Genomic DNA, 21,822 nt, shown 5'->3' with positions numbered 1-21,822 from the left:
GAAGCTACGCAAGTGATTTGTCAGCAGAAGTAACGACAAACACTTCTTGTCACATGACTGGCCTTTGGGACCATTCATTTGTGTCGCATACTGGACGCTTCACAATGCGCTCAAAACAATCGGCTGTCCATCCTCACAACAATAATAATAACAAGAGTAGTTGTCACTGTGCTGCTATGACTTATTCCCATTACAAACATTGTTACACGTTTGAAAGGAGAAGTGCACCTTCATTTGGGAATGTTGCCCATCATCCAATCCTTATGCGAGACATGAACACGTATGGCTTTCTCTTTTCTGTGCCTTCTAAAGATATAAAAACAGCTAAAAAGAGGCAGGTAAGGAATGCATGTAATGGGACGCACCTATTCCACCTATGAAAACACCTCCAAAAAGCTCCAAGAAGGTTTAGTGGTTTTCCATCCATGCTGTGATCATGTAGTAACAGGTACATTCATGATAACATGTCATACTTGGAGTATTTTGGGAACTTCCTTCCTGGGTGCATTGATTTCACATAGCAACATAGAAAGGAACAAAAACACAGCAGCTCCAATATGTAGCCTTACCTTTGGCTAGTGTGTGGTGAAGCTAGTCGCTAGCTGGCTAGTAGCTAGCCACTGTGGTGTGGCGAGGTGTCACTACACCAGTAACGTAGTTAATTAATAATAACAATGTGGTTCATATGCAGCTCACATTTTGGAAATGGAGGCTTGTTGGCGCTTTTTGGAGGTTTTTTCAGAAGGCTTTATAGGTGCGTCCCAGGCGCCCTCTCTTTTTAGCTGTTTTTATATCTTTAAAACACACAGAAAAGAGAAAGACGTGTGTTTATGTCTCACATAAGGATTGTGGATGATGGACAAAATTTAAAAAATTTGCATTTGTCCTTAAAAATTATTTTTTTAAATTATTTTATTTATGTATTTTTTCTATATTTAAAAATATATTTTTATGATGTATTTATTAATGTATTATTATTGTACAATTTTTTATGAAAGTTTTTTTTATAAATATTAGAAATATGATATAATAACTTCTTCAAGAATAATTCAACAAAGAGCGACCACAAAAACATTGAAAAAGCAAAACAATAAATATAAAATATATAAAAAAAATAAATACTTTCATTTTTACATTTTATTATTCCCACTTTTTCCCATTTTTAATGATTTTTATTGTTATTTAATTATATTTCTATTGATTTCTTTTAACCTTATACTTGATATATTACCATTATTATACCATTAGATTGTGTCATCTTCCACATGACAGATTTTTTTGGCTTGGTTTATCTTGGTGTCTCGCCATCATTTCCTGTTCTGTGCTTTTATTGTGTTACATCTGTTTCCTGTTTGGTGCTCAATGCATGAACCTTTTTAAACAAGTACAAAAGTGTGTGCCTGGGGTCAAACCCTTGAATGCTGCCGACTAAAGCGCTCCGTTTAAAGACAATGCAAGTATGCAGAGGAACAGGAACCAACGCAGGAGGACAGGAAATGAAATATGACTTAGTTTACTGGGGAGCTTGCAACTCAATGACGTCCTTGTATCGTGTGGGTCCACTTTTTTGTGCTGCACTCACACACACACATGCAACAGATGGCTCCTTATGCGCAGACTGTTTATTTTTGGCTGCTGTTGTGTCTAATTTAGGGATAAAAGTTGTAACGCTGGCTAATTCTGTTGCGTTTACGGCCGTGCGAGAGGGCGTGTGTGCCATCAGGCAGACACCGGAGACACATTTCCACTAATTGGCACCCTGCGCACGACACGCAGACAAGGCTACTGAGTATTAACACAATGTGTTGGCCTTTCACCTGATTGACAAGCGCTTGAAGACACCACTGTGGCATTAGTTGAGTTTTTTTTTTTTAAGCTAGACCTGCACAATCAATGAGACCGTAAAATCAGCATGAAAATAAAATAAAGGTATTCAAACTACTACCACAATTAACTTAGGATTCAAGTCAGAATTGTTTAATAGAACATCCAGGCTATTAAAGAGCGCAGTGTCACTCCATAAGTAGTTCCAGTGGCCTTTTAGTGGACATATCATTTAGTGCAGGATAACAATACTTAAGCACCACCACAGCTGCTCATTATATGCCACAGGAAGGGCACAAATCAAAGTGCAGGCTGAAGTTGTTCCACATAAAAAAGGATGTCAACGCTCTACTGTAACTCCCAGCCATCACAACTTCTACTAAAATGACATTACACCCATCCATCAATCCATTTTCTGTACCGCTTCTCCTCAGCAGGGGATAGGGGCATGCTGGAGCCTATCCCAGCTGACTTCGGGCGACAGGCGGGGTACACCCTGGACTGGTGGCCAGCCAATGGCAGGGCACATATAGACAAACAACCATTCACACTCACATTCATACCTATGGACAATTTAGAGTCACCAATTAACCTCACCTGCATGTTTTTGGAATGTGGGAGGAAGCTGGAGAAAACCCACACGCACACGGGGAGAACATGCAAACTCCACACAGAAATGCCCAAGGGAGAATCCAACCCAGGTCTTCCCATCTCCAGACTGTGACTGTGTGGGCCAACGTGCTAACCACTAGACCACCGTGCAGCCATGACATTACACAACGTCGTTAATTTTAGGATGTGTAGCGAAGCCCGATAGTAGCGTTAAAATAGGGGAAATAGGGGAAAAAGTCTCTATTGCATAATAGGGGACCTTTAAGGAATCATGATGCTGCTGCCAGACGCACAACCCGGGCTGCAGCCACTCTGTAATTATTGGCGCATAGTTGAGGTGACATGTGACACAATTGCCAGCCTGCCCGCCGCTTTTTTTTTTTTTTTTTTACGACAACGTCTGAACGGACCCCCGTGGCAACCGAGACGCCGACTGCAGCGAGTCTTTGAGCAGCAGTGGAGCCGGTCCTATTGTGTCTTTTGTGTGTTTGAACAGTGCATGTTGTTAGGCAGGAAATGCTTGTGAAAGGAAAAGGACATTCATTCCATTAGGAGACAGACGTTTGGCAAAAAACAAAAAATGATAAACAGAGTCATGGTTGCACTGGAAGGCCTGGCAGCCGACAACTGCAGTATGACCCCGACTTCTGTCTCACGTGGAACACGCTGACTACAACATTTACCTCACAGGTGGCAGACCAGATGATTTTATATAAGATTTATTTCTTTTATTTATGTATATGATTTTATATATGATTTTATGTGGCCGCTCAAAAGCCTGGAAACAATGCACGTCAAAAAGATACTTGCTTTATTTTATTATTGCAATATTATTTTTTGAAAATTGGTAAGTATATCTTTTTATTTGTATTATTTTTACACATTTTTTTCTTACTTTTTGAATAGTTATATTTTCTATTATTTTATTTATTCTTTTCAATATTATTGTGAAATTTTATATATCTTTTTGTACTTATTTAAATATCCATCCATCCATCCATTTTCTATACCGCTTCTCCTCATTAGGGTCGCGGGGGCATGCTGGAGCCTATCCCAGCTGACTTCGGGTGACAGGCGGGGTACACCCTGGACTGGTGGCCAGCCAATGGCAGGGCACATATAGACAAACACTCACATTCATACCTATGGACCATTTAGAGTCACCAATTAACCTCACCTGCATGTTTTTGGGAATGTGGGAGGAAGCCGGAGTACCCGGAGAAAACCCACACACACACGGGGAGAACATGCAAACTCCACACAGAAATGCCCAAGGGAGAATCCAACCCAGGTCTTCCCATCTCCAGGCTGTTACTGTGTGGCCAACATGCTAACTACTAGACCACCGTGCGGCCCCTTATTTCAATATATTTTTATTATATGAAGTAAAAACTACAACAAATGTTCAATAAAAAAAGACAATCTTTCTTGCTAAATGTATTTGTTGTTAATTTTGACAGATAACATCTTACTTGTTTTTGTCGAATCCAATTTACAACGATTACTTTTTATTATTTATTAATGAATAGTTCACATAATAAATCATTATTATTTATTATTAGTAAAATTCTTATTATTAGAATTATACGACAGTGGTACACCTTGCCTTATTTCAATGTAAATTTGTTGGTAAAACAATATAAAGTGAAAATGATAATAATCAAATGTGTCATGAGTACGGTTTCACAGCTACAAGTGGCCCTCTGACGGTAATCCTAACGGTGACGTTTAGCATCATCTGACATCTACAGATTACAGGTGTCAGCAAAAAAAGGGACTGCAAGCAGAGAAAGATAAAGGGTGAAGAACTGACCCTTGAGGTGCACCATTTGTCCTCAGCTAATGTGAAGGAGAAATTCAGTAATCAGTTGTTTTATGGTGGCTAATTGGTTATAGGTGCATTTCCACAAAGTAGGATTCCTTATTTATAAATGGAATATTTTCATTGTTACAGCATAGAAAACGTGTTTACAACCTTCCAAATACACTTTTTAACATTATTAGAGTCCTCTATACATGAAATAAAACATACTGTGTTAGACATAAGTAAGACTGAATACACACTCACACGGGGCCCCACGGTGGTCTAGTGGTTAGCATGTTGGCCACACAGTCACAGTCAGGAGATCAGGAAGACCTGGTGAACAAACAGCTGTTATTTGCTTGTTGTTGTAAAATGATGATTAAATGTTTACTTTTTCATTTCATGTTTGTGCCATTGTTTTTTCAATGTAAAACTTCTTTTGTGGCATGAATGCAGAAAATAAAGGGATTGCCCTCCAAGCATAATCTCCTCTCCTCCCCCTCCCATTTTGTAAAAAAACTGGGGAGAAGGGATGCTAAATGTTAATTTATCATTTATACTTATTGTAAAACTATAATTATTGTCTATAACGTGTTTTGGGTGTGTGGAAGGGATGAATGGGATCTATATTGTTTTCTATGGGAAAATTTGCTTTGGTTAGAGCAGGGGTCGGGAACCTTCTGGGCTAAGAGAGCCATGAAAGCCACATACTTGAAAATGTATTACCGTGAGAGCCGTATCATATTTTTTTAACATTGACTACAGATAAATGTGTGAATTTTTAAGCAAGACCAACAATTTTAGAATAGAATAAGCCTCTGAATGTATTCTTTTTAATAACGTTATACTGAAGCTAACCAATAAGAGACCATTAATGTGACTTCTGGTGCTGCATGGTCTTGCACCGTACTCCGTATCTTTCTTTCTTTTCGCCATCTTCTTCATCAAAGGGTTGGCTCTGCAGAATTAGCTGCCTGACTATTTGATTCAAGGAGGGAAGTTTACTTCTTGACCTGTCAGTGACCCGCGTAGGCTACCGCATTATCCAGTAATAATCAAGTTTTGGTGTCTGACGCGGAGAATATCAGAAGGACAGCTGGCATTGGCTGTGGTTACCCGCATTGCGGTAGAAAATGGATGGATGGATTAAAAGGCACGGGAAAGTTTTATATTTGGAATGTTATTTTTAACACTGTGATGTCTATGATGTTTTATTTTAAAATGTCAGCGAAAAGAAACACATTTTATCCAGTTAGGAAATGGTCTGAGAGCCAAATGCAGTCATCAAAAGAGCCACATCTAGCTCCCGAGTCATAGGTTCCCTACCCCCGGGTTAGAGTCTGTTTTGGTTTGAGTTGGACCTTCTGGAACGGATTCATGACGCTAACCAAGGCACCACTGTAGATCCAATCAGAGAAAATAAGACGTGTTAGACATAAATAATGGCACGGAGAACACACATGCGGTGAACATTCACACAGGAGCTGCTGTCAGCCACGACTCATGCCAGTCATTGGCACTCTCCACACTGCTAACCATGCTAACACTCAACAACTTTACAGTAGGTACATCTGAGGCCCCGTGTCTTGAAGGCGTACACAATGTCACAGATATTACACTACATATAACATCTTCTAACAACGTCTAAATGTTCAGTTATTACTTTGTGCCTGTAAAACTATAATTATTGTCTATAAAATGTGTTTTTTGTTAACATTTTTGGGTGTGTGGAACGAATTAATTGAATTACATTATTTGCTTTGGGTAAATTGACTTTGGTTAGAGTCCGTTTTGGTTTGAGTCGGACCTTCTGGAAGGGATTTATGATGCTAACCAAGGCAAAGAAACACAATGTGATGCAAACCAATCAATAAACATCTGAAACAGACTTTTACAGTGCTTGCATCTAAGCGTGCTGCGCAGTGCTAACAGGCTCTTTGTGCCAGTTCTTTCCAGGCCGGTGTTTGACCTCCTGCCTCCATGGTGGTCTGGGCAGTTGCGGGTTATTTTCGAGGGGATACCGTCAAACCTTCACATTCCACAGAGGCCTTACCGTGCGTAGGCGAGCAACAAGTACTTCTTAATAACTGCCTGCACTTGATGCTTTCCTGTCTGGCTGACTCTATGAAGAAGTGAAGTGAGATTGGAATCAGAGGTACGTGGGAACACACACGAGAGGATGAGAGGAAACCAGAGGAAACCAGCAAAGCCATTAAAAAAGTGGCGTTTTATTCAAAGACTGATGCTGCGGTTCCGTCGTGTCGCCAAGAAGCACAGGTGAGGCTGACAGCCCACGACGAGAGGCCGAGTGTGCGCTGCGCATCTGCTGCTGAGGGCGCCGACAGCTGGGCCCGGAGGTCCACACAAACACCAGACTGCGGCAACTGGAGCAAAGCAGTCCCGGCGTCCACCCAAATAAAGAAAAGGCAAGCTCATCCGCTTCTAAAGCTCTTTTTTTTAGATGCGCTTGAGCGAGACGCCGACCACTTCACGACACAACACTGAATTATTACTGCAGCTTCCCTGACACGGTGGCTTATTTGGAGTAGTTCGGCAGTCATCATTCATTAATGACCAGCAGGAGGAGCAATCGCACGTATGACAGAGCAAGGATGCATGCACTGGATGTGTCTGGTTGCCTTCACTACTCACACCACTCAAACGAATGGAACTTCCCACGACCGCCTTTCAGCTGCACTTTCAACCGTTTTCCCTGAATGTGTAAATAATAAGACGACTCGCACGCAAGAGGTGGTTATCTATGAACGTGTTCAGTGTGGTGCTGATCCACAGTACGGGGCGTTCGCTCCAAAGGAGACACGATCATGTTTTTGACTAAAAACTCAACTACTGTACTCATTGAGTGCTGGTCTGCTTAAAGCGGGGATGTCCAAAGGGTCACATAGTGGAACATGATGGGATACAACTTTGATATTATGTAATAGAGGCCTTGCAGGCACACATCTTAAGTTGCATGTTGTGTTTAGCACTTGCTTGTTGTTTATCACCCACGTAGCAGTAATAGTTGATTTATGTGCTGCGTTTGTATGTTGCTGTTTGATGAACACCTATACGTATACAGATGGCCCCCCGGACACATTTTTTAACCCAATGTGGCCTGCAACTCAGCGTTTGCCCACCCCTACCCTAACCTATTGTTCCAAAAATTACAACTTTATTGTTGTTTTTCATAATATTGCAACTTAATTCATGTATTTTTTCTTCAATATTTCAACTTTATGCTACTAAAATGACATTATTTTTCCTCATATTATTACAAGGTTATTCTTTGTTTTAATTTTCCAACTATTCTTCTAACTATAATGAACTTTGGCTCTCTGGACCCCTTTTTTAAACCTGATGTCAAAAATCTTGAGGTCATATTCGACAGTGGACTCAAATTCGACAAACAGATTAGCTCTGTCATTAGGACGAGCTTCTTTCAGCTCCGTCTTCTGGCTAAAGTGAAGCCTTTTTTAGGTCAGCAGGATCTTGAGAAAGCGACCCATGCTTTCATCAGCACAAGACTGGACTACTGCAACGCACTTTACGCACTTTGGCCTGAGCCAGACCTCAATTTCACGTCTGCAGCTGGTCCAGAACGCTGCTGCCCGGTTTTTAACGAACACGCCCAGACGTGAGCACATCACCCCGGTGCTGTCTTCACTGCACTGGCTTCCAGTTCGTTTTAGAATCGATTTTAAAATTTTTGTATTTGTTTTTAATGCCATTAACGGCCTTGCTCCATACCTGTCGGAGCTTTTAACTATCCGCAATCACGGCAGGGCCCTGCGTTCCTCGGGACAGCTTCTGTTAGAAGTCCCACGGGCAAAATACAAACAGTGGGGCGAACGCTGTTTCTCCGTCGCTGCTCCCAGACTGTGGAACAAACTGCCCACTGATATTCGCACCACTACTGAAGTCGGCCTTTTTAAATCGAAATTGAAAACTCATTTTTTTAGACAGGCGTTCAACACCGACGAGGGCGGTCTTGTATTTATTTTCATTTTATGCATATTTAGTTCTTGTTGACTCCCAATTTTTGTACTTTTAAAGGCTTTTAGCACTCTGCAGCACTGAAGCATTTTCTTATAGAGTTTTTATTCTGTGTTTACTTTGTGTTCATGTTTTATGCTGTGTTCTTATGTATCGGCTTATTGTAAAGCACTTTGGGAGCCTGTGGGCTATTGTAAAGCGCTATATAAATAAACTTTAATTGATTGATTGATATTCTGTTTTTCTTTTTGTAAATTTTCTTCTCAGAATGATGACTTTATTCCCATAATATTTGGACTTGATTCTTGTAACATTATAACTTTTTCCGCAAAATAATCCATCCATCTTCTTCCACTTATCAGAGGTCGGGTCGTGGGGGCAGCAGCCTGAGCAGGGAAGCCCAGACTTCCCTCTCCCCGGCCACTTCTTTCAGCTCCTCCCGGTGGATCCCAACGTGTTCCAAGGCCAGCTGAGAGACGTAGTCTCTCCAACGTGTCCTGGGTCTTCCCTGAGACCTCCTACTGGTCGGACGTGCCCGGAACACCTCCCCAGGGAGGCGTCCAAGAGGCATCCTGACCAGATGCCCGAGCCCCCTCATCTGGCTCCTCTCAATGCGGAGGAGCAGCACTTCAACTCCACGTTTCTCTCGGATGACCGTGCTTCTCACCTCATCTCTAAGGGAGAGCCCAGCCACCCTAAAACTCATTTCGGCCGCATTTTTCGCAAGATAATTTTCCAAAAATTACAACTTTATTCATTCATTCATTTATTGTTTTGTTTCTCATAATATTACAATTATTTTTTATGGAATTTTTCTAGAGTATTTAATGCTCGTAAAATGAGGTTATTTTTCTTCATATTATGACGTTATTCCTATAAAATTACATCTTTTTTCTCTTGATATTTTGACTTTATTCTCGTAAAATTACTGCTTATTTTTCCATTTTGCTGTTTTTTTTATCTTGTTAAATCATATTTTTAAAATGTGGCGCGAGCCAATAAAAAAACAGCCATGCCCCCTGGGCAGCACTTTGGACACCCCTGGTTTAAACGCTTGAAATGGTCGTCTAAGGTCATCATTTTCTAAATTTCTGGTTTCTGAGATGGCGATGTCAGTACAGATTTAACATTTAACGTAAGATTTAACAGTAACAGATTTAAACTCACTCTCTCTGCCCGGTCCTGTTGTGTTGAAAGTAGCTGTCACTATGCGACAAGTATGTCTAACCTCATTTTTTGTACACTCCAGTTTCTGTATGATTCGGTTTTATATTTTTTGAAAGGATTTTGCCTTTGGCACAGCGATGCCCTGTACTGTATCGTTCCACAAAAATGAGTGGCCAAACAAAGCACCCTCTGCATCCCTGAGTCACTAACCTTGCATGTTTTATTGAGTCGGACTGCTAAATAAGCCACCACGGGGCCAAAACAGTTGCGATAGGTTAAAGTCAGCATGAACAGTAAGTTCCATCCATCCCTCATTTACAATTACAATTTTCTGCATGTAAAACTACAGTTATTCTCTATAAAATGCATTTTTTGTTAATATTTTTGGGTGTCTGAAATGAATGAATTGGATTTACAGAATTTCCTAGGGGAAAAATTGCCTGGCTTCTGACCCTTTTTGGAGAGAATTCATTAAGAAAAACCAACTGAGATTTTAGACGCCGCCAGTCGAATGTGCCACATCGTATGTCCAGCTTTACCGTGTTCTGTGTGAAATGCAGACAAATAAAGAAATCCGGGATCTACTGTTCCGGCTTTGATGTGTCAATGGCTATGAATGAAGTGGTTCTTTACAAAGTGACATTGCCAACTAGTGGCCTGGAATGCATATTACATCATTTCCAAGTATTTTTGCAGGTCCACGAAAAGAAGGACTGTACTACACGTAAGCTAACATTTCTGCCAGTGACTCTCCAGATGTCCTATCCAAGAATAAAAGGGACAAAGCAAGACTTTCCCAGCTTCTGATGTTGCAAACCCCTCTGGCAAAGCCCAAAAGACAACCAAGAAGCCAGAAACCAGTTTCAGGAGCTGTGGTATTTGTATGCCTGCGTGTCAGTAACAGGTCAAACTTCAGCAGAACAAACACGCACGGAGCAAACACTACCTTAGAGATAGCAGGCCAGCATTCCCAGGCTAGGAATTCCTTTTTCATCTTTATGCAGGAACATACAGGGAGGAGGGGAGGCTTTCTTTTTTTTAAGGAAAGTAATGACGACTTTATTCCGCGTGTTTATCTTTGAAGCGGAACCTGATCCTGTCAAACACCTTCATCACAGGCCAAGCTTCACACCTGCATGGAGGAAGCTGATAACAGAAGTAGATACTCGACATACAAGCAGGGGAAAAAATGTAGCCCAAGTTTCATTTGGTGCTAGGGGTGTCACGAGACACCAAACGATACACAAGATTGGGTCTACGAGAACGAGACAAGATTTTAATATTACTTTTAAGAAAAGTACATTGAAAAAATACAAAAAGATATGACAGCATATTGCAGTATACTAATCTACCGCCTGTTTGGAGGCGAGAGACGAGGAAATACACACGCATGCACGTGGCAATATATTGAGGATAGCAAAATGATCAAGTGCATTTGAATTTATTGCGATGAATGAATTAGTTTATGATAATCCCAAGTCAAGACATTTATTTCTCAACGAGAAATCTTCTCATGTTTCAAACTAGCAAGAACTTGTGACACCCCTTTCAGGTACCCCTCAGGTTCAACACAAAACATCCACCTTGACAAAGACAATAATGCTCAGTTGTTTTATTTCCATGTCAAGATATGGTGTTTCTAACCGCAGTAATAAAGTTTAATGAATAATAACCACTGAGAAAAAACTATTATTGTTACAAAAAGCAAGATTTTTGACACAAGTCTCGTATGGCCGCTCCAAAGAAGTCACGAAGTGGAAATCGGCTTTTGCTTTTTATGAAACTCTGAAATGTGTCACTTCCTGCTTTCATTTCTCCACAACAGCAAACGTGTAACATTTTTAGAACACAAGCAGGGAAGGCTTTTTTTCCTGCCATTTCAGTCGCAAAATGACTCCAAAGGCTATAGAAGACAATTACACAACCAAGGTGTGTTTTGAAATGTTTACTGCCCAACAAATTGAAGCTAAACAATATTATTGTCAACATTTTTTTCGAGACCAAATAAACCAGTTATAATAATATATCATAATGCACTATTTTCTTTGATATGTCATCTTTCACTCTGTAAACGGCAGTGCCGTTTGTGACATGTATTTTCTCACAGGCAACAGTCTGTTAAACGTTTGCAGCATTTCTTGAAATGCTGGCTTTTCAACCGTATTAAAGAGCAGCATTTCTTTTGCGATGGCTTTCTGTTAACGCACACCATTTTGTTCTGTTTCGTTTGTATTTACTTTGCCGACCAAACATCTCATTGGGTGTTGACTGTCAGGACGAAAGCTACGCTGTAGTTTTGGGTTTTTTTTTAATGAAAGGAGGCAACTTTGATATTTTGTAAAGATATGCTAAAAAGTGATATATGTTTCAAGAAAAAACTGCATCTCAGCTTTGTCATATCAGCGAAAAAGCATATTATTAATATCAACTTAACCCTTTGCTTTCCCCCCAATTTTTGCTGTTTTCAATTTTCAAAATATTTCACCATTCGTGTTAAGGCATCTTTGCAATTTTTTTTAGGAGTATTATCAATTTATTCTCCTATTTTTCCATGATTCCCATAATATTTTACTTTTACCCTATTGTTTTGCAAAATATTGTGACTTTTTTTTATTATGTATTTTTTTCTTCAATATTTCAACTCTAAGTTACAAAAATGACTTTTTTTCTTCATGATAAAAAGTTTCTCATAAAATTGTGATTTTTTTCTCTTAATATTTTGACTTATATTTTTTTTAATTTTCCAACAATTCCACTTTTTTGTAAATTTTCTTCTTGGAATTTTGATTTTCTTGCAATATTTTGACTTTATTCTTGTAACATTATAACTTTTGCCACAAATTTTCCAAAAACTTTATTCATTTGTTTCTGATATTACAACTTTTAAAAAATGTGTTCTTTTTCTTTAGCGTTTTAACTTTATGTTACTAAAATGACTTTATTTGGCTTTGCAAACAATCTTTTTCCCTCCTAACTTCTACGTTACCTTGCATTGCTCCTCACGAATCTTTACTCTTACTGCTACGTGTATGCTAGCGACCCTGCCTCCCCCCAGAGACAAATGCTTGTATGACTGACAAGAAGTCTCACTCTATTCTTCTATGAAACACGTCGGTGCTGAAACAATGCACAGAGTGAACTCTCTATCTGCCTCTGTTTGGAGGTGAGAGGCGAGGAAAACAGACACGCAGAATTATCCAGTTGGTTTATTGTGTGATTCATTTATTTATTATCGTGAGAAAGAGAAATTTTGTCACGTTTAAATCAACACAGGGGCCGTTTGTAGCCCGTGGCTACTTCCTCATATACTAAAATGAACTATTGTAACGGAGGTTGAGCTCTCGAGGTGACGTGTGGCGTGGAGTCGCGTGCGAAAGCGGAGACGACGTCATCATTTATTCACTGTGTGGCGGTGACTCAGGAGTGTGCAGGAAGCCACGTCGGCGCTCTACCGTTGCCCCAACGCCCTCGCTTCCTCTTCACGCACGTCACATGTCACCTTACGGCGGCGCTGAAAAAGGCGTCACTTCTTGACTGATCTGGATATAATTATTTTTATTACTTCAATCAGCATAGCAAAAAAAAAAAGAAAAAAAAAGAGATGAAACAGAAGTGTGTGAGCTATTAGATGAAGATGATAGATGATATGGGGGAGGGGGGACTGTCATTGAAGCACCAATGTGACAAAAATGGAGGTGGTGTGGAGGGTTGAGGATGTTGTAAAAACACTTGCCAGGGTCCAAAAGTCTGTCAAACTAAAAAAAACGCACAGCCAGCAAAGTGCCCCCACCTCTAACCCCCACCCTTGCCATTCCATCCCAAAGTGCAAAGAACACCCAATTTCTTTTTAAGGCAGCTGAAACTACAAACAATGCAATGGAAGATCCGTGTGAGAGAAAGAATCCATATCACAGTGAGCCAATGTCCAACGTCCATCTATAGTCCTGTAAGCACCCCCCCCACCCCCCAAAAAAATTAACATGTACAATCACTTTTTTTTCTTTGTTTGTGAGGTCCGACAAAGACATTCTTAGAAAACGTTGAGAGTGATGTGCTGATAAAAGGCGATTCATCCCAGAAGTTGTCCTCCCATCCTTTGGATGCAGCCGGAACACTGAATCAAGTCAAAAAGTCGTAAACGCCAAGTAAATTGCCAAAAATAAGAGCTGAAATTATATTTAAACTGATTGCAAAGCAAGGGGGAAAAAAATTGGGTTATAGTGGAAAAGGGGACATAAAAGGATATAATTGCTACTGAGCAGGGAGGTTGTGTAATTAACTGCATTATACTCTCTCCCGTGTTTTCATTGACGAGCGTTCAATCCAGGCTGGTGGGGCATTAAGATTTGTAGTTTGAGGTAAGCCAGGTGAGGCCTTCATAGAGTCCATCCCCAGACGTGGCACACGAGGGCTGAACGTACCAATTCCTGTCCCGGATCCGCGTCAGGCCCAGCTTCTCCTGGATCTCGTGGGGCTTCATGGCGTCGGGGAGGTCCTGCTTGTTGGCGAAGATTAGGATGATGGCGTCCCTCATCTCGCGGTCGTTGATGATGCGGTGGAGCTCCTGGCGGGCCTCGTCGATACGGTCCCTGTCGGCACAGTCCACCACGAAGATGAGGCCCTGGGTGCCGGTGTAGTAGTGTCTCCACAGGGGCCGAATCTTGTCCTGGCCGCCCACGTCCCACACATTGAACTTGACGTTCTTGTAGGTGACCGTCTCCACGTTAAAGCCCACCGTGGGGATGGTGGTGACCGACTGTCCCAGTTTCAGCTTGTACAGGATGGTGGTTTTGCCCGCCGCGTCAAGTCCAAGCATTAATATTCTCATCTCCTTGTTGCCAAAGATCTTTGACAGCATTTTCCCCATCTTGTTTGCTGGGCATAAATACTTTGTTGGATGGGGGGGAATGAAGTAAAGCGTCTCTAATAACAATCAAAATAGTATTATATGTGACCTGAGTGGGTGTGCCGTAGCCCTTGTAGCATCAATCTAACCCGTGCCTTTCAAAATCAACATTTCCACAAAGACTTATCTAACAGAAACCAACTTGCAAGCACCTCCAGAGCCCTTAGCGGGAGTCAGGCCCAGTCCAAGCCCGGGCTTAGCACTTTTCCTCCGCCGCCGGTCGTCCACACTCGTCTGAGGGCCTGTCGATGAAATTCACCGCTGCAACACACGGATTCAAAAAACCCCTCTTTCCGTAGAGGATGGCCCCGAAAAGGTCAGTGATTCATCCGACTTTCTCCTCTCCCCCTTCTGTGACACAAGAGCAGGGAGGGGTGGGTGTTAGCAGGACCGAGGACAACTTTGAAGTCGAAAAAAGCAGCCCCTTTACGGCTGGGGAAAGACGCATCAAATCGTGTCAGCAAAATATGGTGGAAAAGACTCACGTCTGCGGCTATCGTTCCCCCCGGTGCCCGGGCCGTTTCTCCCCCACGCTCGGTCTTCTCTTCGCCCCTCTCGCTCGCTCACTCCCTCCCTCTCGCAGCGGTGGTACTGTGTTACCGGAAAAGGTGCGGACTCAGAGCAGCCGCCACTTCCTTTACACCGCTCACATACACACACACTTGTGCTGCCTTCATGTACACATCGCCAAAACTCGGACATCTGAGCTTGTCATGCACAAAAGGCGGGCAAAAGCGTGCGCCGTCGCTATTAAACAAGCCCTATGTGTATATCCCAAAGGGACAATTATACTATTATAATTTTATAAAGACGTCTGCTACTCAACTCAATACTTGTCAGGATTGTTTTAAAACCCAAGACGCTCATGAGCACACAACTGTAATTGTACAATTTCCCGACTTTGTTCAGTCGCCAAAGGCACCACACGCCATTTCGCATGCGCGCCGCAGCCCGCTTCATTGGCTCCGTAGGCGCCATATTGAGCTTTCAATTTGTATGTTTGACCGTGTTAATGTCACGCCTAGCAAGACGAACTCATCCATATTTATAATTTAGGGTGATCCTGTGATTTATCACACATTACATGTAAAAACGAGGTACCCTGTGTGTGCATTTCGTTTTTAAAACTTATCCATGTCATTCAAAGCATACGTTAGTGACGTTGAGGTGGAGTGAAAAAGTAGGGCGGAAATGGGCGGGAGGTGTTTCGTCACATAACTCTGATTAAAACATGCGTAATATAACTCAATCAAGCACAAGTATGTCAAGATTCAACGAATTATCAAACACTCGACTGAGTTTAACACACGCTTGTTAAGATTTTGTAGTTTAAGTCGATTGCATTTTACAGTACCGATCTGTGTCGAAAGTGCTGATAAATTACTAGCGAGGCTCTATTGACTGAGCATGCGCACGGGCTACCGCGTTTCTTCCCGGTTGAGAAAAAAGGATGATGGTCGAAGCTCGCTGCGCTGTTGTCACTTACTAGATATAAAGTGACCAAGAAAAGACGCTCAGGTTTGACGAAAATATTTGATGGAATATTCTGGTAAGCTCACCACCTGTGTTGCTACTCATATAGTCATTGTAATGGATTTAAAACAGTGTAAACAGCAGTGCTAGCTAAAATGCCCCACGTTAGCTGGCTAGCTAATTCCTAGAAGCGGTGGGTACTGACTATTTCCTGGACGACTAGCAGGGAAATGGCGTATTCCGACCACGTTGTAGTCTTCGTAGACAGGAGAAGGTCAACGGCAATTTACGAGGCGCGATCGCCGTTTAGTAAGTTTTTTCGGTCTATTGCGCAACCTTAAAAGTGGAACTTGAATACATTTTACACAAATTGCTTCAAGGAAGCCACCTCGCGTTCACTTAGCAGCGACGGTTGTTCCAGGAAGTAGACCCAAGGCAAGGCCTACCTTGGGGTTGAACTTTGTACAAACAACGCTGCCTGTAAAACAGAAACGAAGTATTGGTAATGTTCAATACAATTAGTCAAGATACCGCGTTTACATGTATAGCCATAAGTTGTGATATATTAAAATTTAATACGTTTTATTTCACCAAATTACCCCCCCCCCCTTTTCATTCTACAACATGTATTGACTTTTTGATTTGTATGCATGCAGTCTTCACTTAATATAGTTGGTAACTAGACTTGTACTGGTTAATTACAACAGGCCTTAACCCCTCAGAAGACCCTAATACTGGAATGCTGGAATCAGAGTCCCCTGCTATGGCAAGCAACGGCGAAGCTTACCCCCCTGTTCTGAACCAAGCTGCTGACTGGACTGTGGGGCAACTTGCCACGGAGCCGCTCTCTAGCATGGTGCCACCTGAGGAAGTGGTAGCAGGAGCCCCACCACCACCGCCGCCGCCGCCTCCTCCTCCTCCTCCTCAGGAGATCGGATCTGTGGAGAAGGGAGTGGAGCAGTTTCAGATTGCCAGCGCGCCGCTCTACCAAGAGGAGCAGCCACCACCTCCACCGCTTCCGCCGCAGCCCCCGGAACAGGGCGACCAGCTGCCCGAACACAACGCAGAGTCCATGGAGGCTCAGCAGCAAAGCCAGGAAGTGGCTAATGAAGGTAAAATTGCCACGTATGTCATGCTTACTCATTCTGGTTAATTGCAAACTGGTACATCACAGCATCCTGTTGAATTCCTACAGATGGCACTGAGGCAGCGCAAGCCACCGAGGACGGCATGGAGCTGGAAGAAGCCCTCAAAGACGCAAGCCAAGAACCTGCTGTCCCCGCTGCCCCGGTAGAGCCAGAACTCCCCAGTGAGTTTGAAAGGCTCCTCAAAGGATGCGAAGACAGCCCAGAGGACTTCAACGCTTGGGTCTACCTGCTGCAATATGTAGAGCAAGAGGTAGGGGGAAACCACACACATGCTTTGCCAATTGATGCTCTTGAAAGTGCTATAATGCAACACTCTTATCTTTCAGAATATACTGGAAGCTGTGAGAAAGTCATTTGATGTCTTCCTGCTGCGCTACCCGTACTGCTACGGCTACTGGAAGAAGTACGCTGACATAGAGAAAAAACATGGCAACATACATGTGGCGGAAGAGGTAAGAATGTGTGTCCTAATTCAACTAAAGAGTATAATCTTGGCGTCACCCCAACAGTCCTAATGTGTTTTCATGACAGGTGTACAGGCGAGGCTTGCAGGCCATCCCGCTCAGTGTGGACCTGTGGCTGCACTACATGACCTACATCAAGGAGAACTCTGATACAACCGACCCAGAGACTGAGGGACGAATTAGAGCGTGCGTAGAACACTAACAAACATTCCAAAGGTCAAGGCAAGGGCAGAAAGTAAATTTTTTTTGGTTCCTTCATCCACCAGGGCCTACGAACACGCTGTGCTCGCCGCTGGCACAGACTTTCGCTCGGATCGTCTTTGGGAGTCCTTCATCACCTGGGAGACGGAACAGGAAAAACTTGGCAACGTCACAGCCATCTATGATCGCATCCTGGCCATCCCGACACAGCTCTACTCACAGCACTTGCAAAAGTAAGGAATAAGTCCTTCTGAAATCAATCTTTTAAAATGCTCTCTTGTAATTGGAAATCCTCCTTTTGTGTGTCCAGGTTCAAAGATCACATACAGAGCAACCACCCCAAACACTTCCTGTCCGAGGAGGAGTTTGTCCAGCTGAGGCTGGAGCTCTCCAAAGCCAACCTGGCATCCATGGTGGGAGAAGATGGAGAAACAACCGCCCCCCAGGAAGAGCTGCCGCCCGGCACAGAGGACCTCGCCGACCCCGCCAAGGTATGAGTGCGGCCGGTAATCCCTGCAAAGGGAAGCGTGAAGCCAAACGTGAAATGCTTTCTGGAGTTAGTTGGAGGTTGCCTGTTCTCCACCATGAAATGGCTTAAGAAAAGATTTGCTCAGGTTTGAAGAGTTGTCTTTATGTCGGCAGCAAAGCCAAAGACAGCCAGGGGGGATTCAAGCTGGCATCCAGTCAGGGACACTCGCCCTTAAACTAAAAGGAACAACTGAGGCCCATTGACCCCCAGCACCTGCACCTAGAGGTTGATATGCAGGGTGCACATATACGCCCCCCCCCTGCAGGCCTCTTGTCTCTGGTGATGTAAATCTATGGCTGCAGGACCAGCAGCTATTACATCATGTGGATAATGAGATCTTTGTCAAGCTCCCGTGACTTTGCTGACCACACGTTTCTTTCTTTGTGTTTCCGCATAGAGAGTGACGGAGATCGAGAACATGCGCCACAAGGTGATCGAGGCTCGGCAGGAAGTGTTCAACCACAACGAACACGAAGTCAGCAAGCGCTGGGCTTTTGAGGAAGGGGTAAGCTTTCATTTTCGCTTGCACACGTATCTCTCCGTTACTTGCATATCAGGCTGAAGGTGCTCTGTGATCCTGTTTCAGATTAAGAGACCATACTTCCACGTCAAAGCTCTGGAGAAGACCCAGCTGAACAACTGGAGGGAGTACCTGGACTTTGAGATGGAGAACGGCACCCCGGAGCGCGTGGTGGTGCTCTTTGAACGATGCCTCATCGCTTGTGCTCTCTATGAAGAGTTCTGGATCAAGGTATCAAGCTGTTTTCTCTCCCAAACGCTCCACTTCTACTCTCGCTGCTTCCCTGCACTCCCCCCGCACCATCGATGACAATCACATGGAGTAAAAACAACAACAAAAAAAACAAACAAAAAAAACGTCCTGCACTCTCTTTGCGTGTAACGTTGATATGTGACTGTATCTGTTGTATTAGGGGATGGCCAGCTTGCCACACAAGATTTGACTGCAGCATTTGCCAACTACTACGTTGCATCTTCTTCGTCTCCCACTACCTTACAGAATCTTATCTAATTGGTTCCATGAAGGTGCTGATGGGTTTACACAGAAAAATTCTAAGAACGATCTTGTCAATGAAGACATTTCAGCGGGTCGGAGGATGGGAAATGAAAATGCCCGTCTTGTCTTTTTCCCCCCTCTGTCTTTCTCTCTCATCTTTCCTGTCCTCTGCTGCCTGTCCTTCCCACTTTGTCTTTTTTCACGCTCAAGTATGCCAAATATCTAGAGAACTACAGCACCGACGGCGTGAGACACGTCTACAGGAAAGCATGCACCGTCCACCTGCCAAGGAAGCCTGCCATCCACCTGCTGTGGGCTGCCTTTGAAGAGCAGCAGGGTGAGTAAAAAAAAAAAAGCCTAGGAGGGAAACGAATACACCAGTGCAGCACTCCAACTCGACTCAGGTTTATTTTTTCCTTGCAGGCAACGTGGAGGAATCTCGGAACATCCTGAAGTCCCTGGAGGCGGTGATTCCCAGCCTGGCCATGGTGCGTCTACGGCGGGTGAGCCTCGAGCGTCGGCGTGGCAACCTGGAGGAAGCGGAGGCGCTCCTGAAGGAGGCCATGGAGTTGTCGAAGAGCGCCACGGAGACGTCGTTCTATGCCGTGAAGCTGGCCAGGATGTTTGTCAAAGTGCAGAAGAGTCTGAGCAAGGCCAAGAAGGTGCTACTGGACGCCATTGAGAGAGACCAGGTGGGTCACTTCAGGTTTCTTTTTCTTTTTTCTTTTTTTTAAACCTTTTATTTCCTTTCTGATTAGTTAAATGAAGTCAGCGTCTCCATCTTAGATGCATATGAACTTTAATATTAATGTAAACAATGGTAGCAAATATACTTGCATATAGTATGTGACAAACATGGTAGCTCGGCCATAACAGCATTCAAATGCTGCTTGCTAAATAAACGCTGCTGTCAGAACATCAATAAAACGCCACACGCTAGACGCCTCCATTGCGTAAAATATCTCAAGTGTTAGAAAACATTTAGCAAAGCCACAGCAAGCGACCGAGAGCACGTACATAAAGTAGAAGTGACACTTTCCAAGTAAAAGTTGAAAAATAAGCCTACCAATGAACATGCTCAACAATGGAGAATTTTTAAGAGGCAGAATTAAGGTCAGAATTAATCGGTGGCAGGCCGCCACGAATACATGACTGTATGGGAAACACTGTATGTTATGTAAAAAATGTAACATGTAGTCAATGGTTTCTTCTTTTTAACCCCAGAAAGCGATTAGCTTCATCAGAAGATGGCTTATCTGAACTTTGAAATTCCGTAAGGTTTGATCTAATAAACCAGAAACACTTTTCCAGACGAGTCCAAGACTGTACCTCAACCTGCTGGAGCTGGAGTACAGCGGGGACGTGACTCAGAATGAGGCCGACATCTTGGCGTGCTTCGACAGAGCCCTGAAGAGCCCAATGGAAGCAGAATCGCGTCTCCTCTTCGCCCAGCGCAAGGTGGAGTTCCTGGAAGACTTTGGCAGCGACATCAATGCGTGAGTTAGTTATCGACTGTGCACTTTTGAAACCTTTGCGTCACCTTTGATGCCGGGGCTCCGTCTCACTGTCATCCTTGCCGCGCATTCCAGGCTGGTGGCCGCATACAACGAACACCAGAACCTCCAGAAAGAAGTGGAGGCGTTAAAGACGAAGGCGGAGAACGGCTATGACAAGTGAGTGAAGCTTTTTAACGACAATGAAGTTCAAGACTCATCTCAAATGAATTTGCTATTTGTGTCATCAGCTCTCAGGAACCGGATGCCAAACGTCAGCGCATGGACGACGACGACGCTGCAGCGGCGGCGGCTGCAGCTGCCGCAGCGACAGACATGACAGCAAACAACTCCGCATACAATTACAACTGGTACCAGGTGGGTTTTCATGCTCCTTTTTAGATAACAATATTTGTGTGTTTTTTGCATGTTAACAATTTTTGTCATGTCTTTTTAGCAACAGTATGGTGCTTGGGGCCAAAACTCCTGGGGTCAGTACAACCAGTATGCCCAGTATAACCAGTACTACCCTCCCCCTCCTACATGATGGACGCGACCCTGACTTCCAATGGAGACTCTGAGCAAAGCGTGCCTCAATGATCTCATTGGAGAGACGAATGTGTCTAGCTTTTCAAATTAAAAGACAACAAACGCTGATGTCAAAAGTTTTGTCCCCTGCTTTGAATTGAGCTAATAATTATATCAAACATTGTAGCCCCTTTTTTTGGGATATGACATGCATGTTTGCAAAGAAAGGCTTACTAGTTCCTCCCCTATGCTCAGCTTCTAGACTGGAAGGCTTAGTTTTTCATATCCCTATGGGTCTCGTTCGATTTGAAGAATTTGTAATAGCTCACGATTGTTTCAATGAAGCCCCAAATGAAGAGTTGACGTTTTATCTTTTTTGACTTGATTTCATAATAAAGAGAATATCCTCATGTGACCCTGTTATATTTCCCATTTTAGTGTGTGTGTGTGTGTATATGACATTGAGCTGCAAGACATTTTGTCTCACAAATGAATGACATTTGTACGAATACAAGAATCATTCCTTCACATTCTCAGTGAACAAGATGATGGGTTGCTTTTGATTTACAACGTGCGAGTGAAATTGTACTGGTGTTTACATTAATAGTATTTAATCACATCACCTTAATATAAAGAGTACATAATTGCCTCGTCATAATATT

General features: G+C 43.1%; 2 protein-coding genes across 4 annotated transcripts; one reads left to right on the top strand and one right to left on the bottom strand.

Moving 5' to 3' along the window:
* Positions 1–12,596: 12,596 nt before the first annotated feature.
* arf6a (ADP-ribosylation factor 6a) lies at positions 12,597–14,944 on the bottom strand. The gene is made up of 2 exons (XM_054762465.1): positions 14,795–14,944; positions 12,597–14,660 (listed from the first exon to the last, which is right to left on the bottom strand). The coding sequence occupies exon 2, from the start codon at positions 14,268–14,270 to the stop codon at positions 13,743–13,745; it is 528 nt and encodes a 175-aa protein (XP_054618440.1). The 5' UTR covers positions 14,271–14,660; positions 14,795–14,944; the 3' UTR covers positions 12,597–13,742.
* Positions 14,945–15,689: 745 nt separating this feature from the next.
* On the top strand, positions 15,690–21,570 carry prpf39 (PRP39 pre-mRNA processing factor 39 homolog (yeast)). 3 transcript variants are annotated; one of them, XM_054762238.1, is made up of 15 exons: positions 15,690–15,858; positions 16,490–16,894; positions 16,978–17,180; positions 17,257–17,382; positions 17,462–17,580; positions 17,661–17,828; positions 17,906–18,086; positions 18,522–18,629; positions 18,711–18,875; positions 19,350–19,476; positions 19,563–19,831; positions 20,451–20,635; positions 20,729–20,812; positions 20,884–21,010; positions 21,090–21,570. In XM_054762238.1, the coding sequence occupies exons 1-15, from the start codon at positions 15,846–15,848 to the stop codon at positions 21,177–21,179; spliced, it is 2,370 nt and encodes a 789-aa protein (XP_054618213.1). In that variant the 5' UTR covers positions 15,690–15,845; the 3' UTR covers positions 21,180–21,570. The 3 variants fall into 3 exon arrangements, with proteins under 3 accessions (XP_054618213.1, XP_054618214.1, XP_054618215.1); XM_054762239.1 differs by having other exon boundaries at positions 15,706–15,858; positions 16,505–16,894; XM_054762240.1 differs by having other exon boundaries at positions 15,717–15,827.
* Positions 21,571–21,822: the final 252 nt, after the last annotated feature.

Source organism: Dunckerocampus dactyliophorus, chromosome 19 (assembly GCF_027744805.1).
Source record: "Dunckerocampus dactyliophorus isolate RoL2022-P2 chromosome 19, RoL_Ddac_1.1, whole genome shotgun sequence".
In the NCBI taxonomy this organism is placed as follows: Eukaryota; Metazoa; Chordata; class Actinopteri; order Syngnathiformes; family Syngnathidae; genus Dunckerocampus; species Dunckerocampus dactyliophorus.
This window is presented reverse-complemented; position numbering and strand designations above follow the sequence as displayed.